General features: G+C 39.2%; 1 protein-coding gene across 7 annotated transcripts in view; it reads right to left on the bottom strand.

The window, feature by feature from the left end:
• Positions 1–22,642, bottom strand: part of ABCC9 (ATP binding cassette subfamily C member 9) — a 101,069-nt gene that overhangs the window by 38,351 nt on the left and 40,076 nt on the right. For 4 of the 7 annotated variants that reach the window (XM_040968394.1, XM_040968398.1, XM_040968387.1 and 1 more), the window contains exons 14-22: positions 20,782–20,889; positions 17,744–17,816; positions 16,227–16,332; positions 7,668–7,706; positions 6,039–6,140; positions 3,869–3,953; positions 2,209–2,289; positions 1,544–1,681; positions 1,066–1,191 (exon numbers count right to left, since the gene is read on the bottom strand). In XM_040968394.1, coding sequence (XP_040824328.1) covers positions 1,066–1,191; positions 1,544–1,681; positions 2,209–2,289; positions 3,869–3,953; positions 6,039–6,140; positions 7,668–7,706; positions 16,227–16,332; positions 17,744–17,816; positions 20,782–20,889 — 858 coding nt within the window. The remainder of the gene's footprint in view (positions 1–1,065; positions 1,192–1,543; positions 1,682–2,208; positions 2,290–3,868; positions 3,954–6,038; positions 6,141–7,667; positions 7,707–16,226; positions 16,333–17,743; positions 17,817–20,781; positions 20,890–22,642) is intronic. The other 3 variants (XM_040968405.1, XM_040968413.1, XM_040968420.1) reach the window with 2 other exon arrangements.

Below are 22,642 nucleotides of genomic sequence, written 5' to 3' on the forward strand. Positions count from 1 at the left end.
GCTAGCTTTTAAAGATCTGCAGCAAACCACAGAAGAGACAGACATTCCTGGATTTGCTTGGCTTCATGATCTTTCTTTCCCTATGGAAACATAGATCCTTTACTATCTTTCTACAGTAATACATTTTAATCTCCTAGATTTTTTTTTAGAAATTTGCTGACACAAGTATTTCATTTTATAAAGTTTTTTTTTTTCTGGCCATGAATATCAAATGCTAGTCTCTCCCTTCTCTGAACTCAAGAGCAAACATTTTGAAAACGTATGAATTTCATTTCTTAATCAAAGGTCATACTCACTCCAGTCTCTAGCTCAGTTATCACCTTGTTCAATTCCATTCCAGTGGGATGATACTGGATAGAGACCTGAGTTTACCTCCCATGGCACCATTTAGTATAGGTGCTGGGCACCTTCAGTGAAAGCTGAGGTTTTTTCAATAACTTTTTCTCAAGGCTCAGTTTACTCATCTGTAAACATGACATTTTTTTTTTTTTACTTCTTTCTCAAGAGCTTTGGGAAAACCAAATGTGAGGGAAAAAAAGGCCATGTGCTTGAAAACAGCTAAACAATATGAAAGTTTATTTTTAGTTCTTTCTGGTTTCTTTCTTCCATCTAACAATTTGATACACGGCTTCCTACTTCACAAGCACAGCTTTTCCTTTCAAAGTTCACTTGACACTTGTCTTGCTCAGGACTTAGTGTTATGTAGGTGATGAGTGATAATATTCTCATATCACTAATGAGAAAAATAAGTTAGAAATAAGCAAAGATACGGAAATGTCATGCTTCAGCTGATAGCTTGTCCAAATTTTAAATGAACAAATTATTACAGTAGAGTCTGGATGGTCAAATTCAATTAAGAATGCTGTAAAAACCTGAGAGACTTCATCTGAAAGATGGCATTGGAATTCCAGATTTCAAGGAGCTTGTTCCTTGGTGACACAGCAAAACATGATCACTCGTGACTGTAGATGAGACTCCCACTGCTAACCACCAAATGTGAAACTTGAAGAACACTCTTGGTACTTACACGGTCCATGTTGGATCGTCTGGGCCATGAACACTCACCTTCTCCAGTTCTTGATCCTGACGGTTCATAAGTGTTTTCCAGTGTTCATACAGCTCGACGTCTTTGGTCTGAATGTCCTTCAAAGTCCCTTCTCTGAGTACACTTCCATCCTTCATGGCAATAATCTAGGAAAAGCACCTTTTAGCACACCTGAGCAAAAAGTCTTAATAAAGTCACCTTTATTTTAGAAAGCAGATGGCAATAAAAATATGGAGGAATGGGGGAAGGAAATATTATGTTCTTAGAAATGGGTCTACAAATCACTTTGTTAAACATAACAAAATTATTAGGGACAATAACATAAGTAGAAGTCAATGCATGACTACAGATGAATATGAGAACCCAAACTATTTAGACTTGATGTGGAGAGTGGAGGAGTCACTCCATGTTTGCTAATGTATTGCATAAGTAAACATTATGAAACACCTGTGCAACAGTGTTTCAAAAAGGAGGCCTAGAGCTTTTCTCTAAACTCACCCAGTCAGCGTGTGTCAGATACTGCAGTTTATGAGTCACAAGAACAAGTGTTCTCTTGTCATCCTGGAGAAATTTCAGAATCCCCTCCTGCATGAGGTGATCGCTCAGGTGGATGTCCAGGGCAGAGAAAGGGTCGTCCTGCAGTCACAGGGAAGCAAGGAGGGGTTTCCTGTGGGTCATGTCACTCCTGTCAGAGTGCAGCACAACTTTGCCCCCCATTTATATTCTAAAAGTGAACTCTTTACAACTTGTTAGAAAAGGGCCCACAAATGAATTTTTCCTTCTATTTCAAAAGTTATTTGCTAATCCAATAACTATTCTAGCTGGTTTGGTTTCTTGGAGCATCCTTTAAGCTCACGAACCAACATTACTCAGCAAGCCTAGGCAGAGACAGGAGGGAAGGAAGAAGGGAAGGAGGGAAAAAATGAGCAAACTCAACTAAGCAAGCACTCAGTGCACCTAGCCCCTTGGACACTAGTCTGGAGTCCTGACTCTCCACTTCATGTCCATCTACTACTGTTATGAACAATAAGCTTTTGTCCACCTCCACCAATGATCTAGTATAGCACATTAAAACATATGTCCTTGAATTTACTGACTTTTTAGGGACTCATTTGTTCAAAAGTAAAAGTAACATGAAATGAAATAAACGGTAATTTTCTTACCAAGAAGACAATATTGGTGTTCTGATAGAGAGCTCGCGCCACACAGATCCTCTGTCTCTGTCCCCCACTCAGATTGATGCCCTAAGGGAGAAGACACGTTTTCCATCAGTAAATGAATGTTCATAAAAATTAGCTGTGAGTATAAACACCTCCTTAAAAGTGGATAGTAATTAATTAATTGTGATAGCAGAGAATAAAGCAATTAATTGGTCAGCATTCTAATTATACCAAGATAGTTTTGGCTGATAACACTCCAGTGATACAGAGCTCTGATGTGCTAAAGCATTCAGAAAAACACTTGGTGAGTGCTGTTCAGCCGAGAGCACTGGCAAGAATCCTAGCTTCCTGAACTGCGTGCAGTTTACTAAATCTAAACCTCTGAGATCTCATGTTTGAAGGTATGTTACACAGAAGTGTGCACAGCATTCTCATAACGACTTACTAATTTTATAGACACTAGTACTTCTTGAGTATTGAGTATGTCTAACTTTATTCAATGGCTTTAAGTTTCTCTTCTCCTTTATTCTTCGCAGCAGCTTCAACATCCAGCTATTCTTATTTTACATATGTGCACACTGGGGCTCAGAGAAGTTAAGCTCATCCTCTTAAACTCTTACTACACTGCAACAAAGAACAGGAATTAAGAGCACGGTCTACATGGAGCCCATGTGTGGTACAGTGATTCAGTCACTGTTTCAGAGTCCCACATTCCACACTGGGATGCCTGGTTCAAGTCCTGGCTGTGCTGTGCCAGCAAACAAAGGTCAAATGTGTGGGTCCCTGTCACCTACATGGGACAATGACAGAGTCCCAGGATCCTGGGTTGGTCCTAGCACAGCTCTGGCTCTTGGGTTTTTTGGGAAGTGAACCAATAGATGGAAGATTCATTCCTTCTTTTTTTCTTCCCTCTCTCCCACTTTCTTTCTCTGCCTTTAGAATAAAATAAAAACAGTTTTAGAAAAAAAAAGTTAGAAGCTATGGAGTCAGTCTATTCCTGGTTGTACCACTGACTCTGCAGTTCCTCATGTTTGTTAGCCTGTTGCAGTCTTAGTTTCCTTGGTTGTAATATGCAGATAATAAGAGCAACAAAATCCATTTGCAGTAACATCCATAATAACACTTATAATGATGCTTATAATAGTTTATTGTGCAAAGAGATAATGCATATATTGCTCTTACATTTATTAGGGTTAAAAATTATGGCCAACATTTTAATAAAATCACAGGGATATCCATATATCTATGAATATATATATTCAAGCTGGGCAGAGTAGTGTGGTATCAATATAAAACTTGCCTACATGAAGAAAAATGAATCCCTTAGGAATAACACATAGGTGCCGACAAGAGTGACAGACGCTGTCAGAAATGATGTCCGTTTCCAAAGCAGTTACAGAAAGCACAATTACATGACGACCAAGTCAGGGACTGTATTTCACTTTCCTTGACAACTTCTGAATGACAAGCACCTTGTTAAGTAGACAGGGGTTATTCAATAAATGTTTAAGAAAGAGTGGCAGCAAAGGTCTCCAGTCTAAATGCTTCTGGAACTTGACCCTAGCCACAGCCTACATCTACGAAGGTCAAGGATTTTCTAAGACCACTGGCCACCGACTTCCGGTCTGTGTCCACTGTTTAATTAAAAGTGAATACAGCTTACCCGTTCTCCAATTTCAGTTTGGTCTCCAAATGGTAATAAATCAATGTCTGGTTGCAAAGAACAGGCATCGGTGACAGCTTTGTACCTTTGGGAGAGATGATTTTGACTGTTTAGATAGCTATTAAGACACTATCCATAAACAGAGCACAGACTCAGCATTCTGGAAGCCAAAATATGTTGTCTGGCATCTTTAAAATATAATGCTACAGATGCAAAGATACATAGGTAATAGTTCCCAATCATCTCACCATAAGAATAATAGTGTATGAGGGGATGTCAATTTAGACATCCTACTGTGTGTGCTGTTTGAGACAGCATGTTAGAATTGATAAATGTGCACAATTTTATCTTTGAATTTATATTATGAAAAATGCTCGTACGTGGGACAGAACACTGATACAAATACATAATCAAGTATGCCTTTGTAGGCACTCGCTGGATGTTGATACAAAGTTCTCGTAAAATACAGAGGAAGCAAAGTGGGACTACGCAGAGAAGCATAGTCTGCACCCAGAAAGGTAAAGGGCAATTCCGCAGGGACAAAAATGAGGAAAGGGGAGCGCAGGAAACCCTAAGAGGTCAAACAACTTCCCAGTGTGCGTGAAGGACCACAGCAGGTTCATTATGCTTCAGGAACTCGATAGATATCCTTGCTCCCCAGCACGCAGGGTGGCCGTAGGGAGGAAAAGGAGGCTGATGGAGACGGACAGCGCTCATTCATCAAGGCTGGCATGGACCGCTGGGAGCACTGAGGGACCGGTCGAGGCAAGTGCAGGGATTGGAGAGAATGGGAAGAAATGCCAAATGGCTCTGTTTCCTTTGCCACCTCATCGCAAAATACTCCAGGTATTCTTGACTCTTCCCTCTTCTCCACCCCTGCCCATGTTTGTCCATTTCTATCCTGGACCCTTTCTCGGTGTTCTTTCACATTTCTACCATCATCCCCAAGTGCCAGCAGCAAACTCCACACGTCTGGATTACTCCAGTACACTCCTAAAGGTCTTCTTGGTTCCAACTCAGAATCAACTGCCAGATGTCACCTCCAGATCAGGCACTACATTTATCTGGCTGTGCTGTCCTAAAATGCACTCAGTTATATCCTATTGACTTCGAGCCCCACTCTCCAACCCTGACCTCACCCTTCCAATTCCCCTGTCTGCCAGTGCCCAGTCCCAGAAGTTCCCATACGATCTAGGTTCTTTATCCCCTATTACATATTTCATCCTTTCTCTGCCTTCCCAAGCTGCTCCCATTTGCCAAACGCTCCTGAACTCTCGGGGTCCAGCAGAGGGTCTTCAGAAACATTCTGACAAGAATGGCTCACGGAATGGTATCACCTTCGGAGTTCCAGGATGATAAAGATGGTTGAGAGGGAGAATGTAACTCCCCATCACTGGGATCTTCAAGATTCTTCTATAACTCATCTAACTTTCCCTTGTTTATCTGCACACCAATAACCTGATCAGCATTTCCCCCTTCCACATATATTCCAAACACATATGTGATGAGTCTTTTAAAAACTGACACATGGAAAACTGGAAAATAGGAATGTTTGAAAAATATTCAGAGATTTCTTCTGTTTGGTACCAAAGTAAACCTATCTTTTAACTTCATTTTTCCACGAACTTTCTAAAGTACCTTCCATTCACACTTAAGTTGGTGCTATTTATTCCTCATGTTCAAATTGTTCCCAGTAGCTGTATTGGATACACTGAAACTTTAATGAAACTTCTTTTGAGTTTCTCAAAAACCATCAGTGGGGGGCGGGCCAGCATCTAACACAGGGTTTAAAAGATCATTGAAGAAATGCCTGGGTTCAATACCCAGCTGTAGCTCCTGAATCAGACCAGGAGAGGTAACAATGACGGCATATGGAGTTCCTGCCTCTCACGTGGGAGACCTGGCTTGAGTTCTGGCTCTGAGCATGGGAGAGCCCCGTTGCAGACACTTGGGTACTGATCCAGGGAACAGGTGTTCCATTTAGCTTTCTTTTCCTGTTTCTCACAACATCATAAAACAAAAACAACAAAAGCCCATTGGTCATGCAGTGAAGAGTGAGGGTGATCAGGGAAGAAGGCTGTGAATGGAAAGATTCCAGAAACAACGGATCAGAACCATGAATCAAAAACAGCTGTCGTTTCAATTTCAGATCTTATATGCCTAGAATTACCTCTGCTTGTTGAAAGGACTTCCAAAGGTGATATTTTCTTCTACTGTGGCATTTAATAGCCAGGGTTTTTGGGCAGCATAAGCCACTGAATACCTGCTTCTACTGTAGAAAGAAAAAAAAATACACTAGAGTTAGGCAAAGTTACTGTGCTAGGCAGGTGCTTGAATGTGACTATGGAAAATAACAGTTGATGAAGTATCTCAAATAGAGAAATAGAAAACTTCTAAAAGGGAAAAGATTAAAAACAGCTAACCCAATTCTGAAGTGGTTACGTGTATCACTTGAATGGAAGGGATTAGAATTTCATCAAAATGTCATACAATGTATAAAATTAAATTTTGTTAGGCCAGAAAAGTGTTTTAAATGCTGAACTACTGATAAAATTTCCCCTTAAGTTATTGTAATCTTAAAAATATATTAAATATGAATAACAACTTTCTCCTCTTCATAGCTACAGATATTTTGTATCTGTATAATCACTTTATGCAACTCCGAATTTTATACACATATCTTAAGGATGTATGTTGATAAAATAAATATGCACTTGTGGCATAATTAATATTTTAAAATTTAGATATTGCTGATATCTTTAGATAATATAGATGACTATATAGTAACATCTATAGAAAAATATATTTCTAGATAATGCATTTATATTTATATATAATCTATAAATATATTGAAACAGAAAAGTCCATACCAATAATGCAACTACACATTTAGATTACCCTTCTCAATTCTTTGGGCTTGAAAAATTTCCCAGATATCTACACATCAGACCACTGCTGGCAATGATTAGGAAAATATATGTAAGCTAAAGACACAGAATATTATGGGGTCATGGGCCAGGGAGTGGTAATGTCAGCTTAGAAGTCAAATTTCCTCTGTTAGTTCATGATTGGTAAGTACTCATTAAGAACTAAGGTTAAAAAAGACGAAGGTTACGAAAGGGCGTGGTTAAAAACGCGCAATGATGACCTTGAAACGTTATGTCCCGGGAGTTTATGAGACACGGTAACAGAGTAATGCAAGTCATTTGTTGGATCATCAGATTGCAGTAAACCAGTGGCTCTCAACCTCTTGACAGTTCTGCTTCACGTGTGGTTTTGTTGATCCATTTTGTTTCTTTTCTTTTTTAGTGAAGTACTGAGTTCTCCATTTCTATTTCCCCATCGTTATCAAGCTTACATTGAATAAAGAGTTCCTCAAAAAGTTTGTGGAAAAAAAATAGAACTCAAATATAAATTTATTTTGGTACAATAAAAACTTAAAATCCATGCAAAGTTTTTTTCATAATAAAAAATTTGCACTATCTTTTTAAAAGAACCCATATATATTATACATCACTTTTAATTTTTATATTAAGGAATCATGAACTTTGATTCCTAAATCAGGCCGACTTGAGATATGTGTGACTCATGGTAGTTGACCCACTGAGCAATTTTGTTTGGCAAATCATTTTTCCAGCAGCCTGTAAAGGTTGCGAACCACTGCTTTGGGGAATACGCTAACACAGTTTAATAAAAAAGCGACATCGTGAGAATGAACAAAATGACCAAGAATAGGAGATTAAAGTCTGGAGGGAAAGAAGTTATTCTGATTAAACTCAGGTTAAAATAGAAATAATACCTTCTGGTTGCTTCAAAAGAAGGCTCAGATTCATTTACACTGCAAGTATGGCAAACAATGCTCATTAATTATGAATAATAATGTAATGAGTGTGCAAACATATCAAGAGATAAACACTGGACATAAAAGCTACATTTTTCTTCCAAATGGCTTTTGATATTGAAAGACAAAGCAGATAAGTAATATTCTTCATTTGTGTCTTCATGTGCTAAGAAACAACAGCTCCCAGAAAATGGGACTGTTATCTTTCATACATGCTTTTCATTTATACAACCACCTGAATTCTAGCCCAAGTTCAGTTCTGACTGCAAAAATCTAGGTCATTTCACTGGAATGCAGTGAAAATTCCATATTTCTAAGACCTCTCTATCTTTAATATTTTACTTTATTCTATATGCATTTCTAATTAACCATCGTAAGGCACTAGCAGAAGAAATATTTTTTTTTGAGATCTAAACTAAAAGGTGCATAGCCCAACTGGGTGTGATGAGTATGATCATCTGCTGACTGACATTTATAAAAGAAGCAGAGATTGGCTAATTCTAATTACTTTCCCCCATGTTATAGGGGGAAAAAAATCCAAAGATTCATTCAGATTTTTCATTTTTAAATAATTTAAATTCAGCAGAATTTCATTTTAAAAGATACAAATTCAACATCATACACATAATTGAAGCTTACACAAACTTCAAAATGTGCTTTCATGGAAAAAACTAACTGCAGTACATAGAAATATGGGTTTCAAGTTACTCAGGAAATTGTTCACTACTGCTAGTGATATCTTGGGATGGTTGACAGAAGCAGTAAAATCTCAGGCTAAAATCTCTCTCTTCATGACGATTATTCCCTGATTTTAAGTTACTCAAAAATGACTCAATATCCCAAGTGGTACTTTCTATAGACCATGCATACTTAAGATATGAAGAAATACGGACATACTTTCTTAGTGGCAAAAAGACAAGAATGAACTCCTGAGTTTTAGTCACTCTGGAGAAGAGAGCCAAGATGAGGAAGAATGGGTGTGTACTGACAGAAATTAATGGCTTAATTTGTATGTTGGCCATGCAAGGGGACAGTTAAGCACACATCTGAAAATAACAGTCTCACTAAAACCTGATTTAGATAACAAGATTGTGTGGTATTGATTAAAGAATATTCACTAATCACCCCTTAGAGCAAAGAATATTACAGATGCAGCGAGTAGAAGATCATCCATCATTCTTCATGCTCCCTTTCACCCTTGTCAAGTCTGACAAAGGAATAAACAATAAGCTAGGTGACATAAATGATAAAATATACAAAAAGCCCGTGCCACTTCCGGCAAATCAAGGACAACAATGAGGTTAATACTAATGGCACAATTAAGAAAGGGGGGCCTGTGTTGTGGAACAGTTGGTTGTGAGCTGTCACCTGTGACACTGGAATCTCATATGAGTGCCAGCTGTCTCACTTCCAGTCCAGCTCCCTGCTGATGTGCCTGGGAAAATAGCAGCAGAAGAAGGTCCCAGTGTTTGGCTCCATGAATATAGACAGGAGACCCAGGTGGGATTCTAGTGTCTCAATTTTGGAGTGGCCTAACCCTGGCTATTAAGCTCATTTGAGAAGTGAACCAGAGGATGGATGATCTGTAATGTCTCTTACCATCTCAGCATCTCTTTCTCTGTAACTCTGCCTTTAATATTTTGTCTTTAAAAAAAAGAGCTAAATAAAGAAAAACCCAAGAGCACTGTATGCCAGAAAAGATGCAAATTGGTTGTGATGGGCTATTCTCGTCACAAAGGACCTGATATAAAGTCAACAGGGTTGAAGAGTGGGGATAGACAGGGAATGAAGAAAACAACATAAAGAATATCCAAAATAGGCACAGCCAGGCAACAAGGTCATGAGCCATTTCCTGACGATGCCTATTTGGGATATTCTTACTGTTGACCATGTTAGAAACATTACTGTGATGACAGAACGTAACAAAGAACTGGACAGCAAGACTAGAAGTGATATAGAGATCACTGGAGGCTGGGAGAGTCACAGAGATCAGAAGGCAATGCCTTGAATTAGGGAGACTGAGAAACAGCCAAGAGGTAAGGTAGATTCAAAAAGAGCCAGAATTATGCCACTGGACAGAGGGATGGGATTAGGAAGAGAGCTGAAGACATGAACAAAGGCAAACATTTGGTAGAAGGATCTTCACATCAGACACATTCCATTGGAGCTGCCCAACGAGTATCAGGTTGACCTTGGCCAGGAACCAATATTTAAAGCTCAACGAGAAATCCAGGAAACCAAGACCTCAGGGGTGATTTTTCTTCTTCTTGATATGGATCTGAAATACTAAAATCTTTGTATTCCACTCTTTCTCAGTGCAAGCTCATTACAAAGTCTCAATAATTGTAGCTGCCTCATAAAAGAAAAAGGAGAAGACACTAGAAATAGAAGTCCTGGTATGAAGTTGCCTCATGCAGCTTCGGACTTTTGACTCATTGATTTTAGTTAATCCTTAAAATCAATCAATGTTCAATTACCATCTATTCAGTACCCTCAAATCTCTTAACCCCCCAGACTCAATTCAGTCATGTCACCTATTGTTTGTTTTTAATGAAATCATGTACTTCTTTTTCTTACTTTTGATTTTAAAAATTAGTTTCCTCATTGTCTCTCCTGCTAAATAGTAAACTTCTTGAAAATATAGGGCAGAATTTCCTTGTTCACTTATATATTTCTCATAAACTAATGCAATAAGTTGTACATAAAAGGTATTCATTAAAGCTCTTTCATAAATGAAAGTGTCATGGAAACAGAACTGAATTAACTTTAGGACATCCTTATCTATGCAGGGGTTAAGTAGGATCAAGAACCAATCACTAAGATTTAGTACTTAAGAGAGCTATGAATCAAACTTTCATCCAGAATCCAATCACAGGGTGGAAGAAATAGGAGAAGGGCAAACTACTCAAGAGAAATCTTCCTGTAGTTTAACAGAATGGCCACTTAAAAAAATGGGCATGTGCCTTGGCATGGTGGCCTAACATGCTAATCTTTCACCTGTGACACTGGCATCTCATATGGGCATCGATTCCTATCCCAGCTACTCCACTTATTATTCAGCTCTCTGTTTATGACCTGGGAAAGCAGTGGAGGATGGATTAAGTTCTTGGGACCCTGTGCAGGAGACCCACAAAGAGGCTCCTGGCTCCTGTCTTCAGATTGGCTTAGCTCCAGCCATTGCGGCCATTCGGGGAGTTAGCCAGCAGATAGAAGAGCATTCTTTCTTTCTCTGTAAATCTTCCTTTCAAATAAAATGAATCTTTAAGTGGCAGATAATGGAGAATAAGGTATAATGAAGACATTTATACAAGAGGAGGGTTAATATAGTCTGGTTTTGAAACAGGACACTATATAGAGGGAACTTCATTTCTGAGAACCTCACCTTTAAGGCTTTCTGCATATTCTCTTTGATGTGGAAATGTGTCAGAAATGTTCTGCCAGATGACACTCTGGTGTTTTAGGTCTAAGCTTGACATGAAAATTGGCATTCTGGCCATTCTGGGGAATGTTTTGTTCCTCTGTGTCCTATCACTGGGGGAACTGCTAGACTGTCTCCATCGGTGGCCTTACGCACCAGCTTCTACCTACCTAGAAGTGTTCTGAATCAACAACAATGTTCTCTGTCCTGCCCAAAGCAAATATTTCTCCCTGGAAAAGGCCAGGGAGCTCTGGCCTTCTCTGGAGCTTGCTCATGCCAGTGTATGAGGACACACGTAAAAATAAAGCTTATGTAACCAGATGCAACTGCATCTGGTGGAGAAAGGAGGACAGCAAGATCTTCCCATAACTCTGAATTTTACTTTGAGCCATCAAAAAGTAGCAAACAGTTCAATATGCTGAAGTGAAGAACTTCACAGTATTGGAACATCATCAACTCATAAATATTGGTAACTGCTAAAATAACTTAAAGTGATCTTTTTATGGCTTTATTGAACTGGGTACACAAGTTTTACTATGGCATGAAAAAAAATTACAAATAGCTTTCTTTTCACAGGTCAGTATTCTTTGAACAGTCTTGATCTGAAAACATTTGATCAAGAAAATCATCTTATTCTTTTAATTATAAAAATTAGATCTTACATCAACTTCATCTCTTAGCTTAGTGTTCACTTGTTTGTGGGCTGAAGCCAATACAAACATTCCTAAAAATGTGTTTCTTGAAAAATGTTTTCGGTGAAAGGTGGAAACAAGACACGGAGATTTTCGTTCTGATTTACTTGTCAAAGACCTACAGTGAGCAGGGCTGAGCCAGGCGGAGCCAGGAGTCAAGAGTTTCATCCTGAGCTCCAGCATATGGCCCATATGGTGTAGCAATCCAGGTGTTTGAGTTATTTTCTGCTACCTCCTGGGGTGTTTACTGAAACAAAGTAGTTCAGACAATTGAGCCTTCTGCCGACCGTGGGATACGGCTATTCCAAGGGCTGCCTTAACCTTTACGCCAAATGCTCACCCCACATGTTTTTTAAGAGCTACAGTTATTGTCAACTAGAAAAATGGTCATAAAAGATGATTTTTAAATTATAAGGGTTTTACAGTTATTCCAAATTATACTAATTCCTTGAGCACGTCTCCATCTTCTTGGGTTTGGCTCCAAGATTAGGCCCATTCCATTCTCTTTGCTCTCTTTTCACAGCTCTCATTGTAAGTAGAGCTACTTTAAGCTCTCAGATGGATTTCTAAAGTTAATGTCTACATGATCTAACTTCTCTTGACTCTGTAATCCACTATTCACAAAACAATCAGGATAAGCTTTTCAAATTGTAAATCAAATCTCTAACCATAATTCACTCTACTTCAACTCCTTCAAAGGCTTCCCACTCAATTTAGAGCAGAGCCTTCACTCCTCACCATCTCCAGCAAGCTTGCTTCCCTCTCCAGGTAACCTCGTGTTTACCTGCCTGCCTCAGTCAGGACTCAACAACATTCTCCTCCCTTTTCTCATCCTGCCATGAGTTCATTCCTACCTGAGATACTGGCACTTGCTAGCTCCTCTGCACACAGCCCAGCGTGGCACCACAGAATCACTCATGTCTCAGCTGAAATGCTAACTCCTCCATCTTTTCCTTAAACTCCATGTAAAGTGTCCTACATTGTGTATCATATACAGCATTGACCACAGATGTATATTTTTCTATTGTATGTGGGTCACACACTAGACTGGCTCAGGGACTTAGTCTTTCTTCTGCATTTCAACATATAAGATCATTTGAATGATGTAGAAATCCCCCCCATTCCTTCAAATGTAGTTAATTTCATTCTTGAATCCACATTATGAATTAGACTATGTCATTTTAATAGTACCTACTCCACCCTTTACTCCCTCCCGCTGGCCCTCTAAATATTCTAAGCACACTTACTAAGTATTATGATGCTGTCATTTTTGTTCATAATAATTGTCACATGGAATTTGCCTTTGAATACATTTTAGAAATATTGGGAACACTGGGAATTATATAATCTCTTATTGGCTTTTAAAAAAGTTACAGCACACGGGAGGAGTTTCTTTCCTGTTCTTTCCAAAAAAATCTTTAATGAGTAAAATATGCTTTCATCTGGTTTCACTCTTTGCCTAGCTTTCATGAAGCTCACAGTGGAATTTGTGGCCCATATTTTATCTCCTGGGCATAGATTTCTTTTAGCTCCTTGCATTACTCAAAAATTCTTTTCCTTCTTGATTACTCTTAAGGTTTTATTGTATTTTTTAAGTTGCAAACTTTAAGAAATAATATAGGATAAAAATGACATATGCATAGAAAACAAAATTTTTTTTGGTAAAATCCTTTTACAAATCTGTTATTTCTCCATCATGATAATTTATTCAAATTATATCCAAAATTATTATGATTATTTACAATACTGAGAGTTAATCTGGCCCTACTGGAGCTTCTAGATACTTCAATGATGGATATGGACTTTCAAGAGATATCAAAATAAAATCTGAAGTTTCTCCTGTTAAGCAAAGTGCAAATGACTTAATTCTGGTTATAGAAAACACACTATAAATTCTGCCAGATCTAGTTCTTTTTCCAGGATAGAAGGTGAAAATGGCAGGGCAGACAATGTCTAATGCTTGCCAGTGGTGACAGACGCATGCCATGAAGCAAAATCAGATGGCAGTCTCTGCTGACACTCTGCTGGAACTGCATTACAGAGTCATGACTACTTGTTAGATTTTTTTTCCAATAGGCAAAGTACACTCAGCTTCTCTCAGCCTCCTTCTTCTGCCAATGACATTGAAAACAGGATTCACAGCTCTACTGATCCAGCTCAAATTTCACATCCAACATTTACTTCATTTAATTGGAGTTTAAAATAGAATCTACTTTAAAAGTCCCATAAATAGTCTCCTATCATTCTTGATGTCTGTATATATCAATAGGAGACTAAATCATTATGACCTTCACAATAATTAGAACTTAGCCATTGGATAAATGATTTATCCATGTATTTGAACCGTATGTATTCACAATACAAAGTATAAGATGATATTAAAGAATATCCTGGGGGCAAGCATTGTGGCATGGCAGGTAGAGTGGTCATCTAAGACGCCAGTGTCCCTTATGAGCACCAGTTTATATCCCAGCTGTTCCACACCCCATTCAACTCCCGGCTTTTGTGCCTGGGCAATTAGCAGAAGATGGCCCAAGGGCTTGAGCCTCTGTTTCCATATGGGAGACCCTGTAAGAGTTCCAAGATCCTGGCTACAGCCTAGGACAGCAGGAGCCATCGCAACTATCTGACAAGTGAACCAGCAGATGGAAGATATTTCTATCTGTCTCCCCCTCTTTAATTCTGTCTTTTAAATAAGTAAAAAATAAATAAATCTTTTAAAAAGGAATATCTTTAAGGGGAAGCATTTGGTAAAGTAATGCAGATGCTCCTTGGCCTGTTCACATTCCTTATGAGAAGGCCTAGAGTCAAGTCCTAGCTGCACACACTTCCAGCTTCCTGCTAATGAGCACCCCGGGATCAATGAAGTAGTTGGGTCCCTAGCACACAACTGGGAGACCTGGTTAGAGTTCCTGATGGTGCTCTGGCTCTTGTAAGCATTTTGGAGAGGCATTTAATATAAAATGAAAAGACATCTATAGTGTTAGACACATAGGGGGAAAATATGTCTTGCGGTGGGAGCTGTGCTGTGCACTAGGGGCAGTATACCTGGCATCTACCAACCAGGTCAGCCCTTTCCCTGCTTAACAACCAATACTGACTCTAGGCACGGCCGTATGTTGCCCATGGGTAAAATCACATCTACTTGAGAATTGCTTATCTATAGTTAAAACGTCTAGGCAAGCTATAACAAGTTGTTTTCATTAAATGGCTCATGGGGCTATTAGGTTGGCAAAACTAAAACATGCAACTTCCTCTTTATTTCTCAATTGTATATTATTGTATCTCAGAATCACTTTATTACGGCAGTACGCCTTGAACACCCCAAAGCAACCACTCCAGCAGCTAGTAGCGGCAGCACGCCAGTCTCCCTTGACCATGTGTTTAGAGTTGCACAACGCACACACTAGGCTGACACGACCATCTCCAACTAGACACTTGTAGCACACAGTTTACATTAGATATAACAAGAGATAGGAGATTTTTTCAGCCTCTTAAGGAGAGTTTAGAAAAGATCCTCTGATATTTCTTATCATGAGGCTTGAACCATTATCTGTATATAAACTTTATACACCCTGCAAGTTCTTCTCCATAATTTTTAAGGGGGAAACTATTTGGCAGAGTGCTTACGGTTCTACTTAGGAGTCTGCCAGCCTTAAGGAGTGCCTGCGTCAGACTCCAGCTCCCTTCCCAGCTCCGGCAATCTGCAGGTGCACAGCTCAAATCCTGGGCCACGTGGGGGACTTCTGATGGCACATGGGAGACCAGACAGCACATGGGGGACTTCCGACGGCACATGGGAGACTTCATATGGCATGGGGGAGACTTCAGACGGCACATGGGAGACCAGACAGCACATGGGGGACCAGACAGCACATGGGGGACCAGACAGCACATGGGAGACCAGACAGCACATGGGGGACCAGACAGCACATGGGAGACTTTATATGGCACGTGGGGGACTTCAGACAGCATTCTCCTGGCCAGGGCTGCCTCTTTTGGGTATTTAGGCAGATAGATCATTAGATAAGAGATCTCTGCCTCTATCTTTATCTTGCAAAAGTTGATCAATCTTGAAAACAATAAAAATATGTATGTACAATGAACTTTCAAGTTTTCTATTTGAGTGCTAGCCACTTGAGCATTAGTCACTTCAAAATCTAGCTTAACAGTTACAACTTTATAATAGTACAAATAAGTAAATTGCTGAGATAAAATAAACAGTTGGGAAAATTTTTATGGTTTTTACGTTAGGATATGTAAGGCATATTCTAATTAAAAGTGAAAACAAAAGCGACCCTCATTTCTGAGTTCTCAGACCCATCACAATGGAATCTATTGCTCCACATGTTTCCTTGGAAGACTAGAAGATCATTTACATTACAACTTTGTTGAAACTCTACCTACTTGCTCCAGTGAACTTTGCCATCCAGTGTCTGCATCTCACCAAGGATGGCGAGAAGAAGCGAGGACTTTCCGCATCCCACCTGGCCCACAATCATGGTTAACTGACCTAGACAAATCAAACCAAAGACAGGAACAGGATGAGATGGAATTCCCTGAGAAGAGAAAGCAAAAGCTATTTAGAAGAGCCTAAAGTTTCATGTCAATGGCCCAGTTTGGGGTCTACAGCAATAAAATATTCTAAACAGCTCCTGTCATTGATACTTAGGTCTTTCTGAAACTGGAAAGAAACATAAAAACACAGGAACTCATTATGAGAATATCAAGCATTAGTAGAGTAATATAAACATTGCACAGCTGACATTTTTAACTTTGTTACTCAATTTATTCAAGAGAAATGGGCAGTCTTACTTAAAATAGTTTACTAACATAAAAGCGATGTGAGACAAGCTATTAAGACATTCTTTTTAATTTCCCTAATTTTCACATGCTGGACTGAAATTGCATTTTTATCTAATTATCCAGAAATGTTAAATAAAAATATTTCTGCTAAAAATTGTATTCATTTTCATAAAATTCCAGAATTACCATTTTCTTAATTTCCATTTTGAATATTTTATTGCTAAGATTAAAATATTTATGAATATTTGTAAAAATTTGAATACTGAAAACTATAAGATATTGAAAAAAAGCATGCACAAATAAATGGAAAAGGAGCTTGTGCTCATGGATGTTCAGAACATTGTTAAAATGGCCATATTATTCTATGTAATCTGCATATTTAACATGTAGATTACTTTCTATCAAAATCCCAAAGGCAAATTTTACAGGGGTAGGAAACATAATGCTAAAATTTATGGGAATCACAATAGAACAAAAATAGCCAAAGAAATCTTAAGAATAAACATGGAGTTATCACACAGCTTGATTTCAAAGTACATCAAAGCTACACTAACATTAGGACAGTACAGTACAAAACTTAGCATTGGAACAGAGATGCATGTTAATGGCAGAATGGCGAGCTCAGAAATAAAACTGCATCTATAGTTGACTGATTTTTGACATACTATGAAAAGCACAGTTTCTTCAAGAATTAGTGTTAGGAGAACTGGATTATTTTATACAATGCAGCAGAGCAGCGGCTCATTCTGGCTGCTCTACTTTCCATCTAGCTCCCTGCTAACCAGGCATACTAAAAATCTCATCAGTACTCAGGAACAGAAAAATAATTTCATCATATACTCTTTTTGAAAAACCTTTCTTAAACAAATTGAGAAATCAACTACCCTGTTATTTCAATGGCACAGATCAGCAGGTGGAAGGTAAGTAGCTTGAGCAAAGGTGCAAGAAGGACAGTCTTAAAATGTCCAGCAATCCTTGCAGTGACACATTGGTGCAAGAGCCATAGGTTGCAAATAAGTAACCCAAACTAAGATTTATGTCTTTAAAAACAATTTTGTGATATATTCCATTATCTTAGAACAATGAACCAGTAAGAGGCTGTGTAAGAAATGACTGACCTGTCGGAATCCGGATATCTATATTGGATAAAGTAGCTGCACCACTGCCCCAAGAAAAGCATCCATTTGTGACCTAGTGAAGAAAATAACATCACAAGAAAGCAGTGTAATAAAACAGATGCAGCCATGCTTTGGTTTTGTAATGCCAAGTTACCTAGTGGGTATATTCATCAGTGTTCATTGAAGTTAAAAGAAAGAGAAATGGTAGTATAATAAAACAGGTGCAACGCCACTTGAAGTGGCACCCATATCAGCAATCATATTTATTCTAATCTATTCTTTAACGGGCATCAGGTGCACATGACAGCTTTTAAAAATTTTCACTATTTTAAAGACAGAGACGTAAAGTGAGAAAGAAAGAGATAAAGGGAGAAGGAGAGAACAGAAGCACTTCCATCTGCTGGGTCACTGCCAAAATGCCCATGCCAGCTAGCAAGGGACCCAGACTGAAACCCAGAGCTTCCAAGTCCATCCAGGACTTCCACTGGGATGGCAAGGACCCGGGCACTTGGAGCCAACATTTGTTAGCTCTCAGGCTGCCCATTATCATGAAGCGGAGCTGGGAATGGAGTTAAGATTCAAACTGGGACTCTGGTGTCCACAGCAGCATCTTAACCCCTACACCCAACACCTATTCCATGGGAATTTTTAAATGTCCAACAAGGAGGAACAAAAGAAGGTAAAGACGAAGCCAGCAATCAGGAAGATGGACTAGATATTGAGAAGGGAAGGGAAGGATCTGGAAACATCAGGAGAAGCTAAAGATACACATTTTCCTCATAAATTAGCATTTCAAAACCACAAATGATAAACTAAGCACATTATTGCCCAGAAATGTTATAGGATGAATTGGTGACATCTATATTGTATGTCTAAATATAACCCTAAAAAGCTATTCATTGAATTAACAACTTAGAAAAAAAAAACCCTGCTTGAATAACTCTCAGAATGTAAGAATGCTCTTACATTAGACATTCTCTAGCTTGTAAAAGGCATGGGATAATTTCCGCCTCATGGTTATGCATGAAGATAGTCACAGATAGGGGACAGCATTACTGAATGCTTTATAGATAATTTGCTGAGAGCCCATTCCATGTAAGGTGACATGCTAGGATTTGTGTTGCCTACACAGAAGGTATGAGTCAGTTACTGATCCTCATGTCACTGGAGTTTGCACTTAAGTGCACAGAATGTGCCAGGAAGGACAGTCAGGTGCTGTGTGGCAATATTTGGTCAATAATAGATGACATACCCAATAGCAGTCTCTTCGGATCACACTGCCTAGTGACATTCTAGCCTCTGAATGTGTAGAAGCATGCTTTGGATGTCACCGCAATGACTAAACTGTAGTGACAATTCTGGAATTCATTCTACTGTTAAGTGACACATGACTGCTGGGTATAATACAAGATAAAATTAGCTGAGGACCAAAATGGAGGGAGAAGCAACAGATCAACAGCTCAGAAGACACATCATGAATGACTACCTTGAGTTAAAAACTTTTTGGAAGTAAATGCCTTTTATCTAGTTTTGGAAAACATTATCAGTAAAGGTATTTCTGCATAAAGAACTACAGTCTACACTGAAGAACAGGAAATCATGAAACATGTTGCAGGAAACAACGGACATAGCTGCTAGGGCACAGGTTAAAAATATGGCGGCTAAAGGGCAAATGTCATTCACAGAAATCATATAGTGTCAGAAGCTAAGGATCTCTGCAAGGCTAAAGGAGTGAAACATGGTGGAATCTATAAGAGAGTAAGCAAGGAATTGAGAAAAGCTCTCCATGGTGGCTTAATGTCTTCGGTGACTAGCAAGTATGGTTATCTGCAGAAACAGGTTAAAGGGGACATAGAAGAAGGCAGGAAGAGAGTGGTGACAGCTGTGCGGTGATGGAAAATAATGACAAGGAGAAGCAGGTAAAAATGTTCCCAAGAACTACAGAGGATCAGCCAAGGCAGGGATACTAAATTTGTGGCTATGCCAACTTGTACCATTGGGTGGTTTTCTCCACATCACTCAACAACCTGGTAGAAGTGGGCACAAGACAGATGTGCTCTAGAAAGAATGAAGGAGAACAGAAAGAGCAGGGGCTCATGATTTTGAAGTTTCAGCAAGGTTCAAAGAAATACCAGTGACCTTGAAGGCCAATGCCTGAAGAAGCTGGAGGATCCAGATTTTGTCATCAGTGGCCAGCTGTTGTACTAAAATAAGATCCCGGGGGTGGGAGGCATGGAGGGAGCAGTTCCCGACAGTGACCAAGTATGAATGCCTGGGGAAGTTGTGCAAGTGCAGTGATGGCTGACTTAAGGGTTTCCCAGCTCAGATATTACATAGGCTGTACACCATTAGAACTCAGCTCTCTGGGTCCCTGCCACACACATGGGAGACCTAGACTGTCCCAGTTGCTTTCTTCAGCCTAGCCCAGCCTCAGGAATTTCAGGAACTTATGAAATGGATCCATCGATCTCCTTCTGTGTGTCTCACTTTCCCCTCCCTGCATTTGCAAATAAATAAAAATTTTAAATCAGGGGGAAATTACTTCCCAAGGTAAGGGGAGAAGAACGCCAAAGTTAAGGATCCCAAGAGCATTCTTTAAATTTTCATGGGCTACAGCATTTTATCCTCCAATCAGCCGCACTAAAAAAAAATGACACCTCCGCCAATTACAATGCGGAGAGGGGAATTGCCAGTGGTGGTAGGACTAGCACTGACAGATTCCATCAGTACAATTTTTGCACAATTGTGACGTGGCTAATAGAATACTGCTATGGGACAGCTAATCAAAAAAAGAACATTAAAAGCAAGCTTCTTCAGTATTAAACACACACACACACACTGCTGGGGCAAAACCAAAAAATCCCTGTACTTTGGAGATGCGGAAGTATTAAAAATGGTAAACCCATGAAAATACTTTGAAATGTCATGAGAATGAAGCATCATTGTAGGCTGGCATTGAGGACACAGTTTAGGGCTTTGCAGCAGAGAGCTTCAGCCTGAGCTAATAGCATCCACGTTTAATCCAGAAGGAAAAGCACCTTTATTGCAATGTCTTCTGTCTCCATGGGACGCAGGCGCCGTGTCGACTGCTCGTAGCTGTCCAGGTGGTATCTCCCAGGCTGCTTCCTGTTAATGGTTTTTGACTGCTGTATTCCAAACAGAAAGAAACACAAGTTGAAACTTTATGGGGAAAAAAGAGATTTTATACAACATTAACTCACATGGCTATTTCTTTGCTTAAAAAAAAAAAGAGCAAAATTAATGCAGTATTTCAATTATCTCCAGGGCTTCTACCCGCCACAAAAAAAAAAAAAAACACATAATGAAAAAGATACTGTTAGTTTTAAACAAATTTACAGGTCTCATCAGAGAGATGAAAATGGAAATATATGCTACTTCAGAATGATAGAAATTAAAATGCTAAGGCCAAAGCTAGATTCCGTATGTTCCCTCTTCAGGGATATAAATGCATCTATCTAGGCAGGGCATAAAAACCTGTGTACCAGGGCAGGTGCTTTGGTTAGGATGCCGCTTAGGATGTTTGCATGCCACAGTGAGTGCCTGTTTTGAATTCAGGCTCTTCCCCTTCTGAAAACCTATTTTTTCTTTAAGTCAATCAAAATGGGTCAGGTTAAATCACTCGTTAGGTGAGGTGACAGTTAAACATCTCAGCAGTCGTTATTGCTCTTCTTCTGAGTTATGAAGATTTAGAACATGATGTATTCACATAAATTATATTAAGCTATACATCACTGGTGGATTGCCTACGGACTGACAAGCATGTTAACATCTAGGATTTTCTGCCCAAATGATGCATATCATCAGGAGATCTGGACTATTACAGAATGATCCAGCATCCAGCCTATCTCAAACGGTCTAGAGCCATTCAGCCAACAGACTAACTCACCTATTATAAATAGGATGTCAGCCGTGATAAGACAGGCTTCATATATTTAAAGTGAATTTAAGTTAGACTGTAACTAGAAATTTGCCATTCTCTTAGTTTGTGTGTAATTACGCATAGAATTAGAAGATAAAGTTCTAAAACAAATAAAGAAAATTTAGTTCTGGGAGCCAGTCTGGTGGTGGAGCACATGAAGAAGCTGCTTACGACACTGACATCGCTTCCTAGACCCCAGCCACTCCTCTTCCCACGTGGCATCCCACTGCTATGCGCGGGAGGAAGCAGAGTCGGCCCAGTTAGCCCATCTCTCCTCTCTCATTTAGGAGACTGGGACCAACTCGGTGGCTCCCAACCTCAGCCTGCCGTGGCCCTGGCCATTGCTGCCCTCTGGGGAGTGAACCAGCAAATGGAAGTACTCTTTTTCTGCTTCTCTCTCTCTCTGTTCTTTTAAAATCAATCAGGTTTTTAAAAAGAAAGCAAATTTGTCCCTCTACAGCTCTAATTTAAAACAAATTGAAAATCAGAATTTGTTCAGGAACCCAGTAAAAGAGTATCTTATATCATCTGACTTCATTAAGTATATTATAGAGATTTGGAAGGCTAAACGCTAATGCATTTTAAACAGTTAATTAAATAACCTAGAAAGGCAATAAAAATTCCTAGATTTGCAAAACTTCTTTTGGGAATTCTGCAATTGGAGATTTAGAAATTTGTTTTTAATCCACTGAGATCTACTCTGACGATTAGCAATGTTCTTGAATAACCAGTAATTTGATCCAAACAGGATATTGCTTATCTAATTTCCATCAATTGGTATATCAACAGGAAATTGAATTATTAAATAGTACATTCCTAGGCTACATACAACAAAATGTACAACTCAGAAAGGCATCGAGCAATGGAAAGTAAAGTGTTAGCAGCGGTTCTCAGAAAATACGAAACACATCGTCCCTTTAAAAAGAGACAGTACATGTTCATGAGATTTTCTTGCTCTG

Source organism: Ochotona curzoniae, unplaced genomic scaffold, assembly GCF_017591425.1.
Source record: "Ochotona curzoniae isolate NIBS_2020 unplaced genomic scaffold, NIBS_Ocur_1.0 contig_1482, whole genome shotgun sequence".
NCBI classification, from domain to species: domain Eukaryota; kingdom Metazoa; phylum Chordata; class Mammalia; order Lagomorpha; family Ochotonidae; genus Ochotona; species Ochotona curzoniae.